Source organism: Pseudoliparis swirei, chromosome 13, assembly GCF_029220125.1.
Source record: "Pseudoliparis swirei isolate HS2019 ecotype Mariana Trench chromosome 13, NWPU_hadal_v1, whole genome shotgun sequence".
NCBI classification, from domain to species: Eukaryota; Metazoa; Chordata; class Actinopteri; order Perciformes; family Liparidae; genus Pseudoliparis; species Pseudoliparis swirei.
In genome coordinates, this window is record NC_079400.1 from 9,866,250 (window position 1) to 9,892,044 (window position 25,795).

A 25,795-nucleotide genomic window follows, 5' to 3' on the forward strand; every position below is an offset into this window, starting at 1 on the left:
TCAACGACCACAACAATCTTTTGCAATACCTTACTTCACGGGAAAATAAACAAGTTTCTTTCGTTTTCTGTTCGTGCAGAGAAGCTAACTTTCGGAGACTGTTCACCGTAACCAGCCACCTTGCATAACACGGCAACATATTTTGACACAAATTTACACGCAGAACAGGTTTTTACAAATGTATGTATTATTTGAAATCGCCAGGCCCATGCACGTCCCTTTTCCTTTTAGTTACAACAATGTGCGCTTCCGTTGTTCCGTAACATCAGACAGCTGCTTCTTTGTGAAGTCGGCTTGCGTGAAAGGACCTCCGTCGTCCCGGTTCACTTCTAGAAGGAGGTTCTGCTCATGTTGTTTGACCTGATGACGGTGCTACGTGAAACGTTAACGGAGCCCCAGAGTTATTACAGAGTTATTACAGAGTTATTACAAGTCACCTCGAGGGGAGTCCTGCATGGGCGGAAATCATATTGTGGAAATCTATCAAAAGGTTTCTTGAGACATTTCACTGGAAACCACAACACATCAGCCTCACGGTGGCGCCACAGGGAGGAAAAATGGTCTGGGTTCATCCCCTGGGGAACAGGAATGGAATTTGAATTACAGCTCGTGGTGCAGCGAATGCCATTCAAGTGTTCATTCACTCTCTGGCTCACACCTAGAAGGACATATCTGGGCCACAAGCTGTAGAGCAGCTCTGCTGTTATTTAAAGATTAATATGACATTTAACGTATAAAACACAAACATTACCGCATTTCTTGTGATACTATCATCCTCATGCAGGCGGTTTTTAAAAAAGCGTGTCAGGTCTTAGCAGCTATCTTTGGGCTCCAAACTGTAATTACTTAATGTGATATCAGAGTAAAAAAGCTGGTTGTTTGTAGAGAGGCGTCCTCTCCTCTTTGTTATTGTCATCTCGTGGGAGGGACCTCCCTTTTCCTAGTAGCCAATGATGGCGCTCTCACAGACCAGACAGCCAATAGCAGGCCTACCCTACCGGTCACATGACCGAGTCAGAATCCCATCCCCTCTCCCATGTTGTTAATATTCAAAGGCTGCAGTCTACCGACATGAGCTCATACTAACACGCGCACACACACACACACGCACACACACATGCGCACACAATGAGACATTACACACATGCAGAGATGCAATGATCACCGCCGTGAACACACTGACTGCAAGCTGTAAATGGCATCAAGGGAACATTACAGCTCTTCCAGGAACATCTTGGTATTTCTAATTGTTTTTTGGTTTCCGTTCTTGAGGCTTCGATGCATTCAAGCGTGGAGAGAAAAAATATTGTTGTCACCTCGGGCAACTTTCATTAATTAAAAGTAGCAAAGTGCACAGAAATCACACGGGCGTCCCCTTAAGGTATCATCGCTTCATATCTGAGCATTTCAATGTGTTCTGAATAATGCATTGAGCTGTTAATGATCCAGAAGCTCACAGTGCCCTGCAGCGAGCTTCCTTATTTACTTCTTTACGCTTCACCCACAAAATGACCGTTTCCATATCAAGTACTCGCCACGTGTCACCATGAAATCTTAAAGTTCTTCTCCCACGCCTTCACTGCGATCGAAGAAGACAATAAAATGGAGAATAATCTCTCTGAATTGAAGTAAATGAAGGCAAAACGACACCCGTTTACAAACTCTCGCAAAAAACTGGCGCAGTATTGTCCAAGTCTCGTTTATACGGACGTATGCTCGGTACTTCCCAAACACACCTTCCCCTAAACCGTACTGTCATAAACACTTTGGAGTCGCGGCGCAGGGCCGTGGATGAGGAAGTGTTTTTAAGTGGGGAGGTTTAGCAAAGATCAATGTGTTTGAGAAGTAGGGAGCACAATAAATAATGTAACAATGTGTTTCTTGTGCTGACTTTTATGTTTATTCCTGTCTTGCTTGGTCGGTTGTTATTAATCGTCGTCTCAGTTTACATTTCTATTCTGGCAAGTTTGGATAAAAGATCAATTTAGCTCGGTGAGAGATGTATTTATCATCGGCTCTTGTTTTGGGGTGGAACAGTTCAAGAGAAGAGGTGGAAGAAGTTTCATAACAGGAGCATCAGTGTGTGTGTGTGTGTGTGTGTGTGCTGTAAGTACCCAGTGTGAAGTATCATCCTCCCTTTCTCTCTCTATCTCTCAACCAGCTGGTACTAAGCAGAGGTATTCATCCATCCTCTTCCGATATCCCAGCTGCTCTCTCTCTCTCTCTCTCTCTGCCTCCTCCTTGCTCACCCTTCCCCTCCTCCTCCTCCTTCCCCTCCTCCTCCTCTCTCAACCTCCTTTCCACCGTCATTTCCCTCACATGTCCCGGCGAGACGTCTTAAAGGGGATGGCTCAGTGCTCAGGTGCAGGCAGCGGGCTCTGGGAACCAGTCTAGCAGGCAGCAGGACCAGTTCATTCACCCAGGCAACAGAGCACTCTGCTGGGGTAAGGGGCTGGAGCTTGAGCCCCTTCTTGGACCTCCACACTTGGAGCCCGATTGTAACTTTTTTAAATATACATACAGCATCCTTAAAGAAGAGGACAATTCCACCTGACTGCAGGGCGTATCAATATTTTGTATTTCAGTGGCACTTGTTTTGCACTTTGCGCCCTGAGAAGTGGGAGCAGCTGCCTTCAGAGTGGAGGAGCCGGGAGGAGCCGGGGGGAGCATGTCCTGTCTCTGCCCTGCTGCCCACTGGACCTCTGCATCTGCACTGTGCTGCGGAGGAGGAGGAGAAGGAACAAAAGACTGAAGGGAAATCTGGAGGTCGATTTCCCTCTCACACACCTGTGAGGGCTTCTTTGTCTTGACAAAAGCTCAGCAGTGGATATAGGAGGGACAAAAAAAAAGATAATTAGGAGCTGAGAAGAATAAGGCTAAAGATCAGACTTTGGCCCCATCCCTCCCTCCCTTCGCTTTCCCACCTGTGAGGATTAATTGGACCGGAGCAGCATGGCGCACGCCGCCTCGCAGCTGAAGAAAAGGGCGGATGAGAACCTCCACGCAGTGGAGGATGAGAAGGACAAGAAGAAGACGGCGAGGAAGCGTTCCCGCGAATTGAAGAAAAAGGTAGAGGAGGAGGAGGGAAGGAAGGGAAAAATACGAGAGGGAAAAAAAGTAATGGAGAAAAGAGAGCTGACACTGGTTTTTTATGTGGGGGGGGGGGGATTGGGGGTGCTTGAGATATGTCGGTCTAGTGGAGTCTCTTTTGTCATGGTACAGCGTCTTCACACACACACACACAAACATTCATACACACACACACACATTCATGCACACCAAGTGCGATAGAGAGGGGGGTCCCATTGGGAATACTGGGAAGCGGTGGGGGGTGGTGGGTTAAAAAGACAGAGAAAGATGGATGAGTAGAGCTCCGGACGGAGAAGAAAAGAAAAGACGAGAGGATTAAGCTATCGAGGGCAGATTGGTATTTTAGGCGGCGCCGTTGCTATTAATATGAGAAGGAGACAGTTCACTTGTTACTAAATATTTCCCCTGGGTAACAGTTTGTCGTTCTTCAAGCATATCAAAAATCCTCTCTCTCGTACACACTTTTAATTTGTTTTGCAATGAAACCGTATTAAATGTTCAGGTTAACCCCACTTTGATAGGACATGTGTGTGTGTGTGTGTGTGTGTGTGTGTGTGTGTGTGTGTGTGTGTGTGTGTGTGTGTGTGTGTGTGTGTGTGTGTGTGTGTGTGTGTGTGTGTGTGTGTGTGTGTGAAAGACTCCTCAATCACCCCCCTGCTCCGTTTCCATGTTAACTTTCTTGCCATGAAAACACAGATTTTACAATAACGTCTGTTTTCTGGATATTTTGACGTGAAATGTAAAAATGAGCCCTGCAAAAAAGAAGTCGTCAGCAGTCACACCCTGCGGTTTGAGGTGGGTTGTTTGTACGTGTGCGTGTGTGTGTGCGTGTGTGTCTGTGTGCACATGCGTCATTTTGCAAGGACAAAGTTACGATGCACACACACATGAACACAAGGGGATCAATACATCGATAATCACTCGGTGCATAAATGGATTTCACGTGGGCAAAATATTTCAGCTGAAGTCGATGTCGACGTTCGAATAACTTTGTTGACCTGCGTGTGTTTCTTTGAGTGACTGGGATTGGGGCCTGTGGTCAAAAATCTTGTGTGTGTGCGCGCGTTGACTCTAGCCCAAGGCTATTATTAGTCCGAGGCTAGCCACCTGCCACAAAGAGTCAATACAGGTGACCTGATTAGCATCAAGATCGACATGGGTCAACAGGAAGTCAGGGAGGTAGTAAAGTAGTAAACAGGCATCAATAGAAGTTGAGATTCCAAAAATCAACATCTGTCTACGTCGTTATAATAATGGCTCTTGCCATGACACAAATACTGTTTCTGCTGGGTCGAGGTGGAAAAGTTGGTTTTCAATAAATGCTAATACTGTATATAAATCAAGAGTACAGTAGCCCAGAAGGGACGACTCAAACATTGACTCAAGAAAGAGCCCTTTGAGTTTCTACGTTACATAAAACCCACCACTAGATGCCGCTACATCTCACGCACTGGTCCTTTAAACGTCCACTGAAGAGACAAAAACATTCAACATATATGGAGAGACTACTTCAAATAAATACATGGGGGAAAAAAGAACATGCACTCAAATTTCCTATTTCTTTTGAAATTTCATGTTAAAATTTGAGCCATAACCCAAAACCTCAACACGGGGATTAGGTCGGACTTTTTCCGAATTGACAGTCAAGATTAGTTTCTTTTCACCAGGATCACAATGGTTGCATAACCTTAACAAGTGGCTACTAATATAACCATGATAACCAACGTCCCTTTACCTTAATAACCCTGTATCAAGATATTTGTGCATAAACTTGACCAAACCGTAACCATAGAGGTGTCGGATCAGAAAACGTTAAGATTAAGTCTAATTTGAAGGTTTTAAGGGAAGGTTAGGAGTACATTTAAACTATAAAATAGGTTTGCTTTATAGTATCTGAGAACTTAGTGTGCCCATCGGCGTTTACCGATGTCATGTTGCGTCATAATTTGTCGGGGAAAACCGATAACGAACAATTCACCGGTGAGGAAAGTCTCTATCTGACTGTGGTTTAAATATGGCTCCGCGGCTCCATCATTTTTGTATTTCGCTGTGGATTTTCTCACAAAACTACAATGGATTCGTAATTAATCCCATTTGTGTGTCTGCCACGGTTTCCACCCAGAAGAGTAAATTACGCTACGCAGACTTTTTGACACCAGTATTGACGAGGACGGATCGATCCACTTCAGCATGTTGGATGTGAAATAGATCAACTGCACAATGACGTTATTTCATCAAACACTGAGAGGAATCCGAGGCCGGACTCTCGTTGAATTGTTGACATGTAAGAAGCAGAATAGCATCAATAGAGGAGGCAGATTTGACCTTGAAGCTGAAACTTGAACCTTTGTGCTCACAAAATGATGGTTTCCCTACCAACAGGTGAAGGAAACGTGTTGCCGTAGTATTGTGTGTGTGTGTGTGTGTGTGTGTGTGTGTGTGTGGAGGTGTGTGTGGGGTGGGAGTGTATGTGGGATAGTGTAAAGGGAGGATATCAGCTATCCTGAGCTCACTCACGGTAAATCTATAACACTCTCGGCCATGAGCCATTACTTGGCATCACAGAGAGAAAATAATTCTCTCCCTCTTTGGATCACACCACTTCAATTAGGCCGTTATTTTATTTCCCCCACTTCTCTGTCTCTCTCATAGCCGGCTGTGACTCGCCGTTTTGTCTCCTTGTCGTGTAGATTTGCTAAATACTCCTACGTCTCGACCTTTATCGTTCATATACTTTCGTTTTTCTTACTCATTCTCTCTTTGTATATCAAAGGAACAATTGTTCAAAATGTTCAACGTACACATTCATTTTCTTTTAAAAGAGTTACATGAAAAGATCAATGTACAGAGTTGGAGTCGGGACGCGTCAGCTTAGCTTAGCTTAGCTTGAAGACTGAAGTCAGGCGGCAACAGCTTCCCTAGGTATAACATTTAAAAAATAATTCATACAATACTTCTAAATTGATCCTAACATTGTAATATATTTGTTTGTTTCACCCACATGAGCAGAAATGTGCCAGATGGTACATGAGACAGTAAGATGAGCACTTCGACTAGCTAGCTCATCTGCTAGCTTGTTGTTAAGACCAAACTGGCTGTTGGTTTGACAATGTTTGTTAAAGGTTACGACTCCATATTAAACTTTCACCACAGATATATCTGCATTTTTGATGATATTTTGAATCAGTCTGTCTGGTATACACAGATTTAGAGGGAAAACACCCTGGTAATGAAACTTACATGAGCTTAAGTCTTGATGCTAAACTAGGCTAACATGCCCGGGCTCCCGCTCTCTTTCTAATGAAGGAATAGTTTGACATTTTACCAAGTATTAACTCAAGCTTAATTACAGTAGATGAGAAGATTTTTACCACTCTCAAGCTCTCAAGTCCGAACGTAGTTAGCATAGCACAGGCAATAGTTTACTTCAAAAATACATTAGCTTAACTAATTACTTTTTAGTTTAGTTTAAGTAGAACAATTATGTTCAGCACAACTTGAAATATCATTCCTTTAATTGTTAGTCTGCCTTTTTTGTTGTTATTGCTTTAATAATGTATTCCAGGCCGACGGTATGCGTTCATTGAGCAGTATAATGTGTGTTTTATGGTTCTTATTGGAAGCTGAAAAACAATCGCCATGCATTACGTGCACCACTGAGACCAATGCAGCGTGCAGCCATTAAAGCTGCTAGATTACATGCAGCAAGCAAACAAGTCGGCTATTATTGAACTACAAGCTGTGCTCTGGTTTTTCAAAATGCATGGCCTGAACAAGTTGTGTCTCTTGTAGCGTTGCTGTCAACCCCGCTTTTCGGATGAGTTGACCGGTAAACTGCCGGTTGGTCGGCTGATCAAACTAATTCGAGGCTTTCTGGCTGGTTGTGTTGGTGACTGGCTGGTTGGCTGAGCAAAGCCACACGTCACACTCTTTAATATTCAGTGCATGTTGGGGCATTTGGCTTCTCCTCTTTTGTGCCTCAGTAACAAAATGAAACCAATATTAATATTTGTGCAAAAAGCCTCTGTGTGTTGACCTTCAAGGCAGTAGAAGAGTGTAAATATCTCTCCCAGCAGGGACTGAGAATTGGCAACATGATAATATCAGTGTGTGTAACCAAATGGGCAAAACACGATTGTTGGCAACATTTCCCTTCCTCCAGCGGGTTTCCTTTCTCATTTTGGATCTCATGCTTTTCAGTGATGGTGTGTCTCTGGACTCGCTGCGTTCACTGGCAATATTAAAGATATATGGCGATTATATAAGCAAGAGAGAAATAAATTGTACATATTGTATGGATGCGAGGAAACTTTGTACATGCATTCATGGTCCCCAGAGGATAGGGCTCGGCAATATGGCCAACATCTTCTATCAGGATATAATATATATATATATATATATATATATATATATATATATATATATATACAGGACTGTCTCTTTATTCTTTTAATATTGCTGATTATGGCTACAGCTAAACTCTAAAATCCTATCTCATAAAATTTGAATATTTCCTCAGACCAAGTAAAAAAAGATTTATAACAGCAAAACAAAATCAAACATTTGAAAATGTGTTTCCAGGTGTTTCGAGTTAATTAGACGATTCAAGTGATTTGTTTAATACCCTACTAGTATACTTTTCATGATATTCTAATATTTAGAGATAGGATATTTGAGTTTTCTTAAGCCATAATCAGCAATATTAAAAGAATAAAAGGCTTGCAATATTTCAGTTGATTTGTAATGAATCCAGAATGCATGACATTTTTGTTTTTTAATTGCATTACAGAAAAAAAAAAAGACTTATCAATATATTCTAATTTTCTGAGACAGTCCTGTATATATATATATATATATATATGACGATATATCACAATATAGCTGGTAAACCCTCGTTTAAACTAGATACTTAAATATAAAGTAATGAGTAATATTTTTATACTTGCAGTATTACAAACCAGGTGTCTGTGCCCACAAACCCAGGAGGAAATGTTGTATCACAGTTTTTCTAAATCAGATACACGCAAATATGGGAACTATGCACATACGTCTTAAAGTTTAAACCTTGAAGCTCGTGTATCAACAGCAACCATTTCATTGTTTCCACTTAAATAGTCATTTTAACCAGAACGGCAAGTTTTAGGGTCGCCACTCTTACGAAGAAATGCAACTTCAACCAAATGAGGAAAATATGTTGTTGTAAAAGATGTTTGAGATGATGAAGATTAGATTTTGCAGCACTTCAACATTTCTTTGGCGAAGGGGGTCGACTTCAAGGGTCGCACAAAGGGAGGACTTGGATGGCTTTTATTTTGAAGTGAGTGGAAAATTAGTGAGGGCGGATGGAAACGCTGCTTCTTCCTCCTACCCCCCCCCCCCCCCCCCACACACACATACACACCCACACCCTTCCTCATCCCCATCCCATCCTCTCTCTCTTTATGTGTCGCTCTCTCAATGCCTCCCTCCCTCCCTGCATCCCCGTTAGCTGGCAGAAGGTTGTATTGTTCAGCCACACTTCTGCTTCTGGGACTTGGGGGGAGGAGGCACCACACACACACATCAACACACACACACACACACGTACACACACACACACAGAGACTGGTCCCTTGTGACCAGGCATTGTACCACATTAATCCCCGGACACTTATTTAAGCCAAGATTCATATTTGAAGCCCACTCCTTTGTTCCCGGTCCTCCAACAAATTTACTGCTCATTTCAATATCCAATCCTCTACATTTATTTTGTATTTCTTTCTGTCGTTTCTGTACGAAGACACAGACTTTTTTATAATGACACAGTATGCAGAAGTTTGTATGACGCTTCAAAGAGAGAAAATAGTGTCTGTTCGAAGAATAAATACTTAATTATACTCCACTGTTTGGGGTGGAAAAACAATTAAAATGACCAAGAACATATATTTAAATGTTCAGAAAACATTTACATTAACAAGCAGTTCTGCTTGTGAATCACATAAATGTGTTTCCAAATAACATGTTGTGCTTCAAATCATACAAAACAATATTACAATATTATATCCCTGTTGCTACATGCTGTAATTTCTGCATCGATAAAGCAAGTATATATAAATGTAAGCTATTTACTGTATGTTTGAAACAATATGTACATTGACCAATTCATTGGGAAAATGTAATTTAACATTTTTGAGAATCTATTATTCATTTGAGTGATTATTAAAGTAAAACCACTCAAAAACTCATAAATTAAAGCTTCAAAAATGCAAAGTCTTGCTTTCCTTTCACTTATATATAGTGAACTAAATATTGTTTTCATTTTTTTTCTTGTGGCAGATTCATTGATGATCTAAATTATTATCAGTAGTCGCAATCCACTCTTCAATCAGTCAATTAATCAATCGCTTTGTCCCCCAAAGGCTCCTGATTGTGGAGAAACACAAAGGACATAAACAGTGTGCATAGAAATATTAAATCAAAACAAATCAAAGAATAAAAGATGTAATAATTAAGGCTGTCTTGATGTGAGTTTAACTGAACGATGGCAGTGGGATAATGTTTGTTGAGTGCAGCTGATTTTAAAGTAGAGCCTCTCCTTCATCATCCTCATTGTTGCAGATTTCTGACTTGAAATACTCATCAAACCCCCAGAAACTCATTTCTGTCGTCAGAAAAATGCGTCATGACTCATTTTCTAGTAAAATAAAAAAGAAGAAAAAACACGGAAGGAACACATGAAACGCATTCCTCCAGACCACCAGATGCCAACGCTGATGACGAAGATGACAAAGTCGGACAGCAGTAGCCTCACTGAGGGGAGAGCCTTCATGAATTATACAGCGACTCCATTACGGAGCACAGGAGAAACAACGGCAGCTGGAGCAACGGAGGAGAATAGAGCCGAGATGAAAATGTGAGAGGAGAGGAGGAGAGATGAAGAGCTGCTGGAGAGGATAGGCAGTCGTGTTTGATGCCAGCCTCGCGGCACCAGACCCCGGTGCTCGCTGTAGCACGGCTGCAGAGGGGGTTGCTGGGCCAGTCGATTGGTGCAGAGCCTGCCAAGCATCGTGATTGGTAGATGGCCTCACCCCGGTTCGTATGGATGTGAATGAGTGTTGGTGGTGGTCGGAGGGGCCGTAGGCGCTGATTGGCTGCCACGCTTCCGTCAGTCTGCCCCAGGGCAGCTGGCTGTACTGACCTTGCCACCACCCACCGATGATGTGTGTGTGTGACTACTGTCTGTGTAAAAGCGACTGGATGTCGATGCGTTTGAGAAGCCTTATATAAAATATAATATTTATTATTATGGAGGACGACGAGGAGGAGAGTGATTTTTTTTGGGGGGGCGGGGGCACATAACACACATCCCCAACATACTGCAAACAAGAGCTAATGGAGGGCGAGGAAGATGAAATCACATTAAATTGAAGGGGAATTAGAGAGAGAGCGTACGGAGAGAGATGGAGGAGGGCGATTGATGAAGAGGCAGAAATTGGACGGGGAAGATGAGGATGTTGTTTGTTCGGCCTCCTACCCTCCTTTCTGCTCCCTCCCTGCAGCTCGCTCTTCTCTCTACAGTTGGAGGAACTGGGCCAGTCCTTTCATTTTCACACACACAACGAGAGTGAGCACTTTTTAATAATTGTAACGGTGAATAGAAACCTCTAAAGATCCGGCTTCAGGAAGAGAGTTTTTCCTTCATTTTATTGTCTTCTTTCACATTGTGATCTGTATCTTCTATATCTTTATCTTTTTTAACCTTTTTTTCCCATCCTGATATATCCTTTAAACACACATTGAAGACCTTTTTATCTGCTTCTCTATTAAATAGATTTCAGTTTTTCCCCCAAAAATGTGATGATATTTATTCAGGAAGTGCAGTCCGGGAGACTGTGGTCTCCCTGGTAACGTAGCTTTGACAGCTTCAGGGAGTAGAAGTGTGGGGGGGCGGGGCTTAGCCCTGGAATATTTGTGCAGTGTGTGTTTTAAGGAAATATCAGTTAATTATGTGTAAAAGAAAATATAGATGGTCAGTGTATTATTTGATGGCAATGGATTCATGAGAAAATATATGGTTTAAGTAATAACTACGTTGAGGGAAACGGGAAAAGAGAGAAAAACAGAGGGGAGGTGGAGGTGGAGGTGGGGCGTGGGGGTATTTGATGTTGCAAACCCCCATGTGTGTCTCAGTGGGTGAGGTGTTGATGCAGCGCACACATTCACGACAGACAGAATGTGAGTCTGTGTGTTTGTGTAAGAGTTTAAAAAAGAAGAAGAAGTATAGAGATTCTTCTTGACTGTATTCTCAGGGAGGTAGAGGACATTTTTAAGGTGAGCAGCAGGGAGGAGACCTGCCAGGATCAGACAGACAAGACACACAGACACAGTCTACTGGAACATTATTCTTATATATAATATATCACACATTCATTCATTTGTAACAGAAGAGAAAGGAGGGAGCAGGCTCGTCTTATGTGATAAAATCAGGTGATGGATGGCGTCCGGCTCGTTTACTGTAAATACTGCCGGGACTATCAATGAGACCAAGCAGCTTCAACAATGTGAACTTGTGTCATTAGCTCTTGATTTGTATCTGTAAGTGGGTGGAGTTGAGCTTGAGATGCCAGTCTAGGCCGATTGTTTGATAGATGGTGGAGTGGGGATGTACAGGGGGTACGGAAAGTATTCAGACCCCTTTACATTTTTCACTCTTTGTTGCATTGCAGCCATTTGCTAAAATCTAAAAAGTTCATTTTCTTTCTCATTAATGTACACTCAGCACCCCATCTTGACAGAAAAAAACCAGAAATGTAGAAATCTTTGCAAATGTATTCAAAAACAAAAACTGAAATATCACATGGTTATAAGTATTCAGACCCTTTGCTGTGACGCTCATATTTAACTCCCGCGTTGTCAGTTTCTTCTGATCCTCCTTGAGATGGGTCTACTCCTTCATTGGAGTCCAGCTGTTTTTAATTAAACTGATTGGACTTGATTAGGAAAGGCACACACCTGTCTATATATAATACCTTACAGCTAATACTTTCCATACATACTGTAAAAGCACACACTGAACGTGAGCATGAAATCCCCAGTGGTAGTTTGTTTTCTTATCTCTGCCATTACTCACGTCAATTATATTTAACGGCAGTGCTGGTAGTCCTGAGAAAGTAGCAAGAATACGCTTGATGTTACATAAAAGCGAGCAGCACTCACCCCAAAAAGTTGTTAAATCTACCAAGAAAGTCGGCAACACTCACGTCTCTACGAGAACATAAGAATAAGCACAGCTAGTAGGATGTTAAAGTGGAGACCACAGCCCAGTGTGGCCACAAGGCCCGAGAGTCAGCAGAGAGAGGAAACGGCCACGCTGATGCTGGACGTACAACCAAAGTGCTCTATCGATTTCCTTAATTGCCTCTGGACTCTATGAGCTGCAAAGTTAAAGGCTGAGGCTCACGCAGATCTCTCCGCTTGTTCTGCCGTTTCCCTCGGTACTCTCTTTACTTTCTCATCTGTCTGAGTGTCTAACGGGAAACTGGGCCAGCGAGAGAGAAACATAAATATTTAGTTTAGCATTTTAGCAAACAGCAGAAAAATGCTTCATCTTTCCAAAGAATGTCAGATGATTCAGTAAAAATCAAAAGCTTGTATTCAAAATCCCAATTAATAACAAGAACAAATTATCTTTGCTTGCTTCAAAAATGCATTTATTATTATGTATAATCCTCCATGTTGAGAACAGCATGTCAAAAGTGTCACCTATCCAGTTAAGCATAGATATTCCTGATTCCCAGAGGATGAATCCCACTGACTTTACTCCCACTGACTTTACTTCTCGCGCCACCTTGAGGTTGACGACTTGGGCTGTTTCTGAGATATCTCCGCAACTATTGGACGGATCACCGTGAACTTTTATTCCAGTCATTCATCGTCTCCAGAGGATGACATATAATCGATCTGGTTAATATTAAAGCTCAGAGCACTGCTGTGACCAACTACAACCACACAGAGCCGCTAACGAGGCCGTGGACCTTTTACCCCCCAAAAAATGGCTCATAAAACGTGGGGTTTCCCGCCGCCCGTGTGTTCTGTGACGTATCCGTGACGCCAAAGCGTAGGTCTTGTTAAACTCTCGTTTTTTTTATGATGTCCTCTCCAAAACAAATCCAGCGGCATCGGTCCGGGCTGTGACTTTTCCTCCCGTTTTCCTCTTATTTATTGTGTTTGTGCCACTTCTCTTTGATATTGAGGCGAAGCAGATGTTGCAAAAGGTGGTGCAGACCTTCCTGTGCGTGCATGTAGGGGCAGTTTGGTCGCTAACATGCACCACCGCTCGTCGCTGTGCGGGCCGAGATGTTAATTAATTCATGACCGGCGGCCCCGCCTCTGTCACAAGACATTAGCCGAGCAGCGCTACAGCAGCTTTCTTTCTTTCCTGCTTGTTGTGTGAGGAGCGAGCTCAGCAGACGAGGGTCGATGTCTGTCTTTGGGGTGCAGGGTTGCCAGGTCTGTGTGACAAAACCAGCCCAATGGCCAATCAAAACCAGCCCAAAACCAGCCCAATGGCCAATAAAACCAGCCCAAAAACCAGCCCAATATCAGAACTCAAAATATGCCCGTGCCAAACCATATACACTGCTTTTAAAGTCCATGTCCATGTGTGTACGTGCTGATCTGGAGTCAGTTTGGTAGGATTTGGGTATAAATAAATTATTTCATTTAAAATATGGATTTTTATTTAAAGATATTCATGTAATTTGCATGCAAAATAGGTCTACCCGAACCAGCGGACAAAAAATTCAACCCGCGGCAACATTTCAAAAGTAGCCCAATTCCGCGGGAAAACCGCGGACCTGGCAACACTGTTGGGGTGTTTCCCACCTCAACAACACACCATGCATAGATGTGCATCTGCTGTCAACCAATGAGAAGAGAGCGGTGCACATCTGCCAGCCAATTGCAAGGAGACCCAGTAGGGGACCCGATCCTGCAGCTGACAGTGAGGACTAATTGGAGGGGGGGTTTTCTTGATGTCTGGAGTTAAAGCAGCTTTAAAAAAAAAAAACTACAAATACGCCGATTTGTGATTATATACGTATAAAAGATCACAGATTTAGAGTCTGCTCACATTCAGCTGCAGTGTAAGAGACAGCGAAGAGCAGAAAAGAGGAGCTGAGGAGTATGAGTAGTGTGTATGTCAGGTTTTTGAAAAAAAATGTTATCCTCCTCTCGTGTTGTGAGAGCACTGAGACTGCAGTAGCTGAGCGGCCAATCAGATCGCAGCAACAGTCGGAGGCAGGATAACACACACACACACACACACACACCCTTGTCTGCATATTCTCTGTTGATTTAATCATATATACAGTAACATTAGATGCGTTCCTTTTTCTTCGAGGGAATGCATCTGTTTTTATGTCACCAATTATTGATCGGCAAATTGATAACATTATTGATTCTGGATTCAAACTTAGTTTTGTCTTCTTTTATTATTTTTATTTGGAAGAAACTGGGACAAACAGCTGTTTATTTTTTTTAAAGACAGTCGTCACACTTTACTGCTGCAGTCTGATGCAGTGGCACAAGTGACCACGAGGGGCCGATGGAGGACCTGGAAATGATTGATGACCTGGTGAGCTGTGTGTGTGTGTGGGTGTGTTTTAGTTTTGTCCATCACACACACATATGATGGAGTATGATATGGTCACAGAATATTCCAAATAGTAAGTCGGTTGGCTTTAAACTAAAGACTTTTAAAATTCCACAAAAGAGACGCGTTGATTGACAGATAATGAATTGCTTCCATGAGCGTCTCAAATGTGATGATTTGCTGAAATACATATCTTAATTATGTAGACTGTCACTCAACCGAAACAAGCAAATCTACCTCCGAGGAATAAAATGACATTCCATTTTTCCGCTATTTGTTTTTTATTATTTCATCGACAATTATTCAGCTCGAGAGGAAATTGAGAAAGATAATTGCTGGGTTAATGTATTATCGTCAGACAGAGACGGTGTGGGCCGTAAACACTTTTTACATCCAGAAGTTTCTCTACAAATCCATCAACCAATTCATCACAATCCACAGCCCAGACCTGATCAGTAGATATTGATAAATCATCAAGCGCTCAGGAAGGGTTCCTCCTTGAGGTATTGAACATTATTGTACAATTATTTGTGTGACTTGTTGAAGCCACAAAATGTGTATATGATGATCTCGAAAGAATCTGAACAAACATATTTCAGTTAGTATCAAAAAGATGAATTCAACTTTAATATGTGTAACTCACAGAATACCTACAAATGTGTAATTTCACTACGTTTTAATGTAAACATTTGAATATGTAGAGTAAATTATGCAGAAATCGCTCTGTATTTTTGTAACTTTACACACAAATAAAAAAACAAAAAACATGTTAAAGACAGACCCGCATATTTACACTGTGGCTCATTCAAACGTCAGTGACTATATGTTTTTGTTATATAGTTTTATTATCCCATCCCTCAACCTTCATTGAACTCGGTGCAGCACTGAAAATCGAGGAGGCTCAGTTGCCATGGCAACCCCTCCCTCCCTCCTTCACAGATGTCATAAAAACACAAACGACGCATCAGGATCATCAAGCCGCCGCGTGTCTGCAATGGGGGTTGGGGGGGGGGGGAGGTTGTAATGATTGTGTGAACCGCCTTACAACCCTTTCAGGAATAAACGTAAATGACGAACAATGGTATGGAAGCAGCGCTTGCTTCTGTTTATTCCTTTATAATTCTGCTGGATGCAATGCGTCAGTGAAACAAAAGGTGGAGACGCTCCACGTCAAGAAGTTGACCCAGTTCCATTTTTATGCAATCTGATCTTCATTATCGTGGGTTTTTTTTAGGGATCAATCAAGCCCTTTGAAAGTGTTCCACTGTACACCAGCTACGGGGAAGGGGGAGACACTTGTATGTCTCACTGAGAAGATCAGTCTTCTCATGGAACAAAAATCCATGAATGCTGATTAATACGGCCGTAGTAAAGTTTAAGTTCTGCTGCTGCCCCTTTGGTGAAACCTCCTCCCACTCTGGACCAACGGGTGTCGACCTTCTGACCCTCAAAGTGCAGCATCTCCACCCCTCAGTGCGTAGTTCATGGCCTGGGTCAGCAGCAGTGTTGGGCAAGTTACTGAAAATTAGTAATTAGTTATAGTTACTAGTTACTTCTTTTAAAAGTAATTGAATTACTTTACTAGTTACTGTATATCAAAAGTAATTAGTTACTCGGGAAAGTAACTTTTAAGATACTTTTATGTCTGCTTTTTTAATGTCATGAACAGTACTGAACAGTCAAACACAATAAACATATGTTGTAGACCTATTTATTGCAATCAACAGGGCAACAGGCCTTCAAATCAAGCAGGAGTACAAAAGTCCCTTTTTAGTTAACTTAATACAAAATAACTGTCTCAGTGATTTAACAGTGTTTTTAACCACATTAGGCCCAATGAAATAAAAGTGATTGGCCTACAGTATTAACACTAATTAAAAGAGAAAACAAAGGTGCCTTGAGGTGCTGCATATAATTGAGGGGGGGGGGGTGCTAGTGAGGCGTGTACGTGCTGATCTGGAGTCAGTTTGGTAGGATTTGGGTATAAATTAATTATTTCATTTAAAATATGGATTTTTATTTAAAGATATTCATGTAATTTGCATGCAAAATAGGTCTACCCGAACCAGCGGACACAAAATTCAACCAGCGGCAAAAACCGCGGACCTGGCAACACTGGAAGTGGCTGTCAATCACAGTGTGGCACCGTGCGTGCTGGTCGAGGGGGCGTGCCTGTGATTGGCGGAGTAGAGGGGAGGCGTGCCTGTGATTGGCGGAGTAGAGGGGAGGCGGGGTTAACCTGTCGGAAAACGGAAGTTACGGGTGGTTGACGGGAACCGTTGTTGTTGATGTTCGAACTGCTGAGCTGAGGGGAGCACGCTGTCTGTGTTGGTGAATGCCCAATAAAGTGAGGATTAATAACGTCGTCCCGTCTCCGTGTCATCAGTCCATAACGTCCGAGACGTTACAATATCATTGCGCCACCAAGGTCCTGCGATGTCAGATCAGAAGCAGCTAAAGTAGCCTAGCTTGTCTTCTTGTCTGCAAGTGTTCATTTTTCACAAAAGAGAGTAACGCGAGTAACAAACTCATTTAAATTTCAGTAACTGTAACTGCGTTAGTTGATTTAAAAAAATACTTACTCCCAACACTGGTCAGCAGGTGTCTCCAGACCTGAGCGATAGACATTGAAGACATTTGTATGAATTACAAAATGTGGCTAGTATTTAGCTTAGATGGCTAAAGGCAGGAGTGAGCATCTTCATACATCGTGTCTCATGAGTCTGACGGACATTAAGCGATTTAATGCAGACGAGTGTCGAGCTTAAAGAAACTCAAACCGGACGACTGGTGTCGCCTTGATGAGTCAGACTTTGGATCCACTCTATCTAATAGTCAAGTATTTATTTTCAGATAAGAACGTGGTTAGGGATACAATCTAATGTTGTTGTTTTTTGTCTTTATAATATAATTTCTTTCAAAAGTTTGTACTCGTATTATTATGTTTCCGAGTTGTAAAAAGCCTGCCGATGCTCAAGAGGGAGCTCCACAAAGTCTGAAGCACTGGCTCATCTGATCCTTGTTTGGGGATTAGAGGATACAAAGAGGAAGTCTCCTCGCCACTCTGCTGACAAGTGGACGGCTCTTCTTAAACGTAAAGCTACGTCAAGGAACTAAACATTGTGTTGGTTCAAGCCTCCCTGTGGACAAAAGTGGAAGTGTTTCCAGGCAGCAGACCCACTGCAGCATCCGAGCAATAACCATGCGGCTAATTACCGGCCTGCAACTAACACATAGCGGCCTCGTCTTTTTAATTTTTAACTTCAAATGATCCCAAGACCAAAAGCTATTTTAATTTCGAACGATATAAAATGAAGAAACGCATCAAATCCTCACAATCAAGAGACGCTGGATCCAGAGAATATTTTACATTTTGGTTCATTTTCTGTTGTGTAACCAATAAAAGAATTATTGTCTGAGCTCTAGACTCATTTCCTGATCTGCCTCTACATTTATTATCATAGATGCATTAACAAATACATATACAACCTAAGCTAACATGTGAAGTGCCGCTGCTGTTGTTTTCAGACTAACTGGCTGTAGCCTTCCGCCACGCTAACTGATGTGGGTTTACCTCTTTAATACCCGAGGAACCGTCCTAATCCTGCTAATCTGTCTGCTGGGCTCCGGGCCCTGAACCCTCAGCTGTGTTTGTGTCTGTGCGAGTCCCCCCGGCTGTGTTTACGCAGGAGATCTGACTCCAGATATGGAAAGTCGGGCCGGGATTCCCTAAAGCATGTTTCATGCTCGCAGACACACAACTGGAGGAGGTGGATCCGTCGCAGCAGCTGTGGAGGCGGAGCTTGTTTTAACTTCTATATATACAGTCGGGTTCCTCCGAAGGATCGCCGGATGAGATGAGGGGTTGGGAGGTGCCCTCGTTGTTGTAGGTTACATTGGAACTCAATGCAGCAAATGTATAATATCATCAAATTGATCTCCACGTGAGCGTTTCATATAATTATCAATTTAATAAACAAACGCACAGTAAAGTTTAGAAGTAGAAGCTCCAACAGAAATGGTAAACATGGTCAACATGTGTCTTGAAAAAGCTGCACATGGACACAAGATGACAGGAAACAGGCCTGGAGGGAATTAACTGATTTTATCTTTTTTTGTGGTTAAAGGTCAAAGGTCATAAAGCCATAACTCAAGAATTCATCTGCTAATTGTGAATTTCACATAATCCTCCAATAGGATACAATTATGACGTAGATGTAAAGCGCAAAGAGAACTTTATTTCAAGACTGCTGTTATATTTGGTTAACAAAAGGTAAATTACCAAATATAAAATCCACATCAGCAACGCCGATTGATCATTTATTGTATCAGGACAATTCTGGTTGTTCCTACAAAGACTATTTATGTCAATAAAAGAGGTGAATTGACAGGAATCTTCATTTGTTTTTATGGATATGGAGATCTTTCAGATTATTTTCAGACGCCTCAGCATTCTCCTCATTTTAAGTGTGTCATGTCTCTGGTCTTGGTCTGGTCTTGGTCTCAGTCCCTGAAATTCTGAGTCTTGCTTCATTCTTGCTCGACTCTGGTCTTGGTCTCTATACACTCTGGTTTTGGTCTTAACTCAGTCTTGATAGACTCTGGTCTTGTTTTGGTCTTGATAGACTCTGGTCTTGTTTTGGTCTTGATAGACTCTGGTCTTGTTTTGGTCTTGATATACTCTGGTCTTGGTCTTGACTTGGTCTTGATAGACTCTGATCTTGACATGGTATTGATTGACTCTGGTCTTGGTCTTGTTAGACTCTGGTCTTGGTCTTGATAGACTCTGGTCTTGGTCTTGACTCAGTCTTGATAGACTATGGTATTGGTCTTGACTTGGTCTTGATAGACTCTGGTCTTGTTTGGGTCTTTATGGACTCTTGTCTTGGTCTTGTCTTGGTCTTGATAGACTCTGGTCTTGGTCTTGACTCAGTCTTGATAGACTATGGTATTGGTCTTGACTTGCTCTTGATAGACTCTGGTCTTGTCTTGATAAACTCTGGTCTTGTCTTGGTCTTGATAGACTCTGGTCTTGGTCTTGTCTTGCTCTTGATAGACTCTGGTCTTGGTCTTGACTTGGTCTTGATAGACGCTGGTCTTAATCTTTACTTAGTCTTGATAGACTCTGGTCTTGGTCTTGACTCAGTCTTGATAGACTCTGTTCTTGGTCTTGTCTTGATCTTGATACACTCTGGTCTTGGTCTTGACTTGGTCTTGTTAGACTCTGATCTTGGTCTTGTCTTGGTCTTTATGGACTCTGGTCTTGGTCTTGACTTGGTCTTGTTAGACTCTGGTCTTGGTCCTGACTTGGTCTTGATAGACTCTGTTCTTGGTCTTGTCTTGGTCTTGTTAGACTCTGGTCTTGGTCCTGACTTGGTCTTGATAGACTCTGGTCTTGGTCCTGTCTTGGTCTTGTTAGACTCTGGTCTTGGTCCTGACTTGGTCTTGATAGACTCTGGTCTTGGTCCTGTCTTGGTCTTGTTAGATTCTGATCTTGGTCTTGACTTGGTCTTGATAGATTATGGTCTTGGTCCTGACTTGGTCTTGATAGACTCTGGTCTTGGTCCTGTCTTGGTCTTGTTAGATTCTGATCTTGGTCCTGACTTGGTCTTGATAGACTCTGGTCTTGGTCTTGACTTGGTCTTGATAGACGCTGGTCTTAATCTTTTCTTGGTCTTGATATACTCTGGTCTTGGTCTTGACTTGGTCTTGATATACTCTGGTCTTTGTCTTGACTTGGTCTTGATATACTCTGGTCTTGGTCTTGACTTGGTCTTGATAGACTCTGGTCTTGGTCCTGTCTTGGTCTTGTTAGATTCTGATCTTGGTCTTGACTTGGTCTTGATAGATTATGGTCTTGGTCCTGACTTGGTCTTGATAGACGCTGGTCTTAATCTTTACTTGGTCTTGATATACTCTGGTCTTGGTCTTGTCTTGGTCTTGTTAGACTCTGATCTTGGTCTTGACTTGGTCTTGATATACTCTGGTCTTGGTCCCGATGCACTCTGGTCTTTTCTCTTATCTTTGCCAGAGAAGTAAAGAAGGGAAACGACTCTTCCGGTGTAGCTGCTCATCAATCATAACCATCTTGAATGTGACAACTAACTGCTTTTAAAACAAAGTTATTGAGCCGGAACCTTCATTTCATTATTCTGTTTTAACAAGTGGCTCGACCACACTCGTCCTCTGATCCCGTGTTGCTCCATGGAAGATTAACGCCGGAAACTCTTCTGTCTCCCCCTCCTCCCCCCTCCTCCTACATGCTCTGGAGTTTCTCACTGCAAGCCAGGTATTTTTAGCTGTGACATAATGCCCTCTATCTCTCTTTCTCGCTCCCTCACACACGCACACACACAGACTGTCCCTCCCCCTCCTCTCCTCTCCCCTCTCCTCCCTTGCCCCCATCCCTCTCTCCCTAGCTTCCAGGGCTATAGTGCTAGCTGCAAAAGCAAGTGAGTGCTCAGGTTTCACTCTTTCAGCTGCAGGCTGAGGAAACATGGCAGTGGAGGAGGCAGCAGACTATTTGGCAGAAGTAAGTCTCTACTGTCCGTCATGGAGCTCTCTGACTGTACACAGACTCCTCTCTCTCTCTTTCTCTCTCTCTCTCTGCTACGTTGCATTAACGCTAACAAGATGTAGGGGTGATTTACAGCCAGTAGGATTAGAGGTTGTTGTGGCCGGTTGTCACCGGTCCGGAGACGTTGTCGGATGAGGTGGGATGTTGAATGGTCGGAGGTGTCGTTGATGGGACGGGTCGCAGAGGCAACACCGCTGCACCACTCTGCTGCAGTCTGCGTGGATGTGTGTGTGTGTGTGTGTGTGTGTGTGTTGAAAACGTCTGCCTGTGTCTGTTTGCATTCTTACCTGCTTCACTGTGATTCTATGTGTGACACGTACCCGTATGTGTGAGTCTGTGCATATATATATCCGTGCGTGTGTTTGCTGTGGCATGTTGCAGGCTGATGTGAATGGAAGCACCTGACCTTGGAGGGAGCTGCATGCTCTCTGTGTGTGTTTGAGTTGAAAGAAGTGGATGAAAGAGCCACAAAGAAGGGAGGACTAAAAGCATAATAAATAGGACAAGAAGAGAGAAAGATTGAGGTTTTGAGTTAGTTCATTTGCTCATTCGTTTAAACCCACCGTGTGAGGGAGAAGGACAGACCGCCACCAACGTGTCCCTGAACCTGCTGATATGTGAGACGCAATATGTGCCAGCTCACCGCAGGAACTCAAGCTGCATTTTATTGATGCTCAATTCAGATTTTAAAAATTTTCTGAACTACAAATAAGAAGAAGGGGCTTAACAGCTCTTGTGCTTTAGTGTTAAAACAACATAACTATGTTCTGCTTCCAGTAAACAGGTGTTTCTGGACAGAAAAAGCCCGCTGACATGAATGGCTATCGGTGTCTCGTCGCTCCGCGTCCTCGCTGCTCTCTGGGAGCAGCTCCCATGTTGGAATGTGTGTGACCGTGCTCTGGAAAAAGAGCGACCGTAGCATTCTTTGAATATCTCTCGTGGATAAATAAAGTTACACTTAAACGACCGGCGTCTCCGCCGTTAACAACCCGAACGTGATCTGACACGACTGATCTGGAGTCTGTTGGTGTTCATTTTGTTGAAGCTTTTCAAAGTCCTGCCCCTCCACCAGAGGCCATGCAACAACAAAAAAGACCACGTTTTAATAAATGGCTTTTTTTCGCGGATACATAATTAAACACATTAGAGGAGAGAAGATATAACCTCAAAATGTAAACTGTAAAACTCATCGATAACAAGACTTTTACAAAATAGAACAAACACATTTTAGTCTCGTTTTGTTTCCGCCTTTTGTTCATGTTTCAAACTCCAAATCACATCCATCGGGTATTTTCAGATCATAATTTGTTCATACAGTTCATTCTCACATTATTTTTATTGATTAATCACAATATTTTCAGTCTAAAATAAGTGGCAGACAGTGAAATTGAGATCTTTATATTGCGTCTTAAGCCTGAAAATAAACAGTTTACTGAATATTTTGACTGCATCCAAACGATTGATCGATCCTCGTTCACACCGCTGCCCTCTAATCGATGAGCCATTGTTTCATCTTTAATATATAAGATAATAATATGTAATAATAGTCATGTGATGAACGACACGGGGCAACTGCATTCCTGGCTCACACCAACCGATGTGGCCCCGGCCCCCCTAGCCGGAGAAACCCGAGAGGCACGATGATGATGATGATGATGATGTACACATGTGTGCACGTATACTGTCGCCGCTGTACACTACAGGCGTGAGGCGTTCTCACAATGTGTTTGAATGTAATCTTGTAAAATGTAGTTTTTTTGTGAAAAACTTTAATAAATCCTGTTTGAAAGAGATGAGTTTACTGTACGGTAAAATAGATATTTAAAAAGGCTTAAACCTGTTGAACTTCATAACACAGCTTATAATAAAACATAATTAAAACTACTAATGCTAAGTTCTTTTGATCAACAAATATTTGTTTTAATTTACGAATCATTTGAGTTGTGTGTTTTATACAAATAACTCCGATGGATGACGAGAAAGTAAAAAGATAATATTCAGAATTTCGGACCGTTGACACTGACTTTGAAAAGATTTTTTTTCGGGACTGGTGAAACAAATAGTGTGGAGCCTCGTCTTCCAGCTGCAAATATAAAACTTTATGACCCTTCATAAGATGGAGTTGTTTCACAACACATTTACATCATCTATGAACTAATAATAGTAGTAGTCACCTATTATATTCATAGAGACCTGCTGCTTTTTGGATAAATATAAACAATATTTGGTAAGACATTTGTCAGAAGTGAACTTCTAAACTAAATAAATAATCTTGTGTAATGTGTCAATAAATAGATTAAATATTGTCTGCAGTTTTGTATGTTATTTTGATAAATATTCAGACGCCTATTCAATTGTATCAGTGATTTATTTGATTTAAATACCAACAGAAAAATAAAAAGTCTGAACCGTCCTGGTGTAGTTTAAGTTTAATCTGGTTGTTTGCACCTGTTTATTCAACTAGTTTTAGAAACAACCTTGAAAGAGGAAACAGACTTATTATAGTTATCCTTATTTCTGTCATAATATCTCATTAATAAATCCATGTCGGTTATGGTGGTGTGTAAGGCCTTCTCGCGCTCTCGCTGACAAGTTAAAATAAACTGTGGAGCGCTCGGCTGGACTCAAGGGCTCCGGTCGGAGTACTTTCTTACAGCGTGACGCTTTGAACTGGAACTCTGATAATGCTCTGAGTTATGAGCAGCCGAGCCTGGTGCCACATGGAACTCAAAAGGCTTGGGACTGTGCCTTTAAGACCGCGCTCAGGGTTCTGCATTGTCCCGTCAGACCACATTCAGGGTTCCCCATTGTGCCTTAAGACCACGCTCAGGGTTTTGCATTGTCCCTTAAGTTCAGTTCAGTTTATTTGTATAGCCCAATTTCACAAATTACAAATTTGTCTCGGAGTGCTTTACAATCTGTACACATAGACATCCCTGCCCCAAAACCTCACATCGGACCAGGAAAAACTCCAAATAACCCTTCAGGGGGAAAAAGGAAGAAACCTGCAGGAGAGCAACAGAGGAGGACCCCTCTCCTAGGATGGACAGATGCAATAGATGTAATGTGTACAGAAGGACAGATTTAGAGTTAAAATACATTCAATGAATATGACAGAGTGTATGAATAGTTCATAGTAGGCATATTCCACGATGGAGACCTCCACGATCCATCAGGCAGATGGCGGTGGGGAGGTGTCTCAACAGGACAGTGGCGTAGTCATGAGCAGGAATTCCACGACCCAGACGATCCATCAGGCAGATAGATCTATGCCGTCTCATAGGGTCCGATGACCCCATGAGACGTAAAGTCAAGGACTTCCGGGAGAAAGCAGAGTTAGTAACGTGTGATGGAGATGAAAATTCATCCTTAAGGAGAGAAAAGAGGAGATAGGTACTCAGTGCATCCTAAAACGTCCCCCGGCAGCTATAAGCCTATAGCAGCATATCAAGGGGCTGGACCAGGGCAAACCTGATTCAGCCCTAACTATAAGCTCTGTCAAAGAGGAAGGTCTTAAGTCTACTCTTAAACGAGGTGACTGTGTCTGCCTCCCGGACTGAAATTGGAAGCTGGTTCCATAAAAGAGGAGCTTGATAACTAAAGCTCCTTGTGCAGGGTTCTCCATTGTTTCTTAAGCCCGCTTTCAGGGTTCTCCATTGTTTCTTAAGACCGCTCTCAGGGTTCTGCATTGTACCTTAAGACCGCTCTCAGGGTTCTGCACTGTGCCTTAAGACCGCTCTCAGGGTTCTGCATTGTGCCTTAAGACCGCTCTCAGGGTTCTGCACTGTGCCTTAAGACCGCTCTCAGGGTTCTGTATACTGTACCTTTAGACCGCTCTCAGGGTTCTGTATACTGTACCTTTAGACCGCTCTCAGGGTTCTGTATACTGTACCTTAAGACCGCTCTCAGGGTTCTGCACTGTGCCTTAAGACCGCTCTCAGGGTTCTGTATACTGTACCTTAAGACCGCTCTCAGGGTTCTGCACTGTGCCTTAAGACCGCTCTCAGGGTTCTATATTGTTTATTAAGACCGCTCACAGGGTTCTCCATTGTTTATTAAGACCGCTCTCAGGGTTCTGTATACTGTACCTTAAGATCAGTCTCAGGGTTCTGCACTGTGCCTTAAGACCGCTCTCAGGGTTTGAGAACCCTCGGCCACTGCTTTCATAAGACATCGGCTGGTTTTGTTTTTGATAGAAATCCTTTAATAATACTTTTATTTGTTGAAGTTACTCCACTGAGCCTGACTTTGGTAATAATTGAGTTCCCGTTGATTCCGTTTGCCACTGTTTGTGTGTTTAGCATCAGATGCAGGAGCTGATAGGGATTCAATTCCAGGTTCAGGAAACGTAGTTTTAAAACAATAACCCGTGAGATTCATCACGTTTGCATTTTGAGGCAGCATTAGAGGACACAATAAAGTCGTGTGTATTACGACATCCATGACCCTCGTACGAGTCACCTCCTGGAGACGCATGAAGATCACGTTACGGTTCT

At 42.6% G+C, this 25,795-nt stretch overlaps 1 protein-coding gene across 34 annotated transcripts in view; it reads left to right on the plus strand.

Moving 5' to 3' along the window:
• The window catches only part of LOC130203540 (ankyrin-3-like), a 137,614-nt gene that overhangs the window by 33,237 nt on the left and 78,582 nt on the right, over positions 1-25,795 (plus strand). For 16 of the 34 annotated variants that reach the window (XM_056429791.1, XM_056429807.1, XM_056429805.1 and 13 more), the window contains exon 1: positions 21,126-21,254. The exons of 1 other annotated variant lie outside the window; for it this stretch is intronic. In XM_056429791.1, coding sequence (XP_056285766.1) covers positions 21,219-21,254 — 36 coding nt within the window. In that variant the 5' untranslated portion in view covers positions 21,126-21,218. Of the gene's footprint in view, positions 1-21,108; positions 21,255-25,795 lie in introns of those variants that run through there. 17 more of the 34 variants (XM_056429803.1, XM_056429827.1, XM_056429810.1 and 14 more) reach the window with 6 other exon arrangements.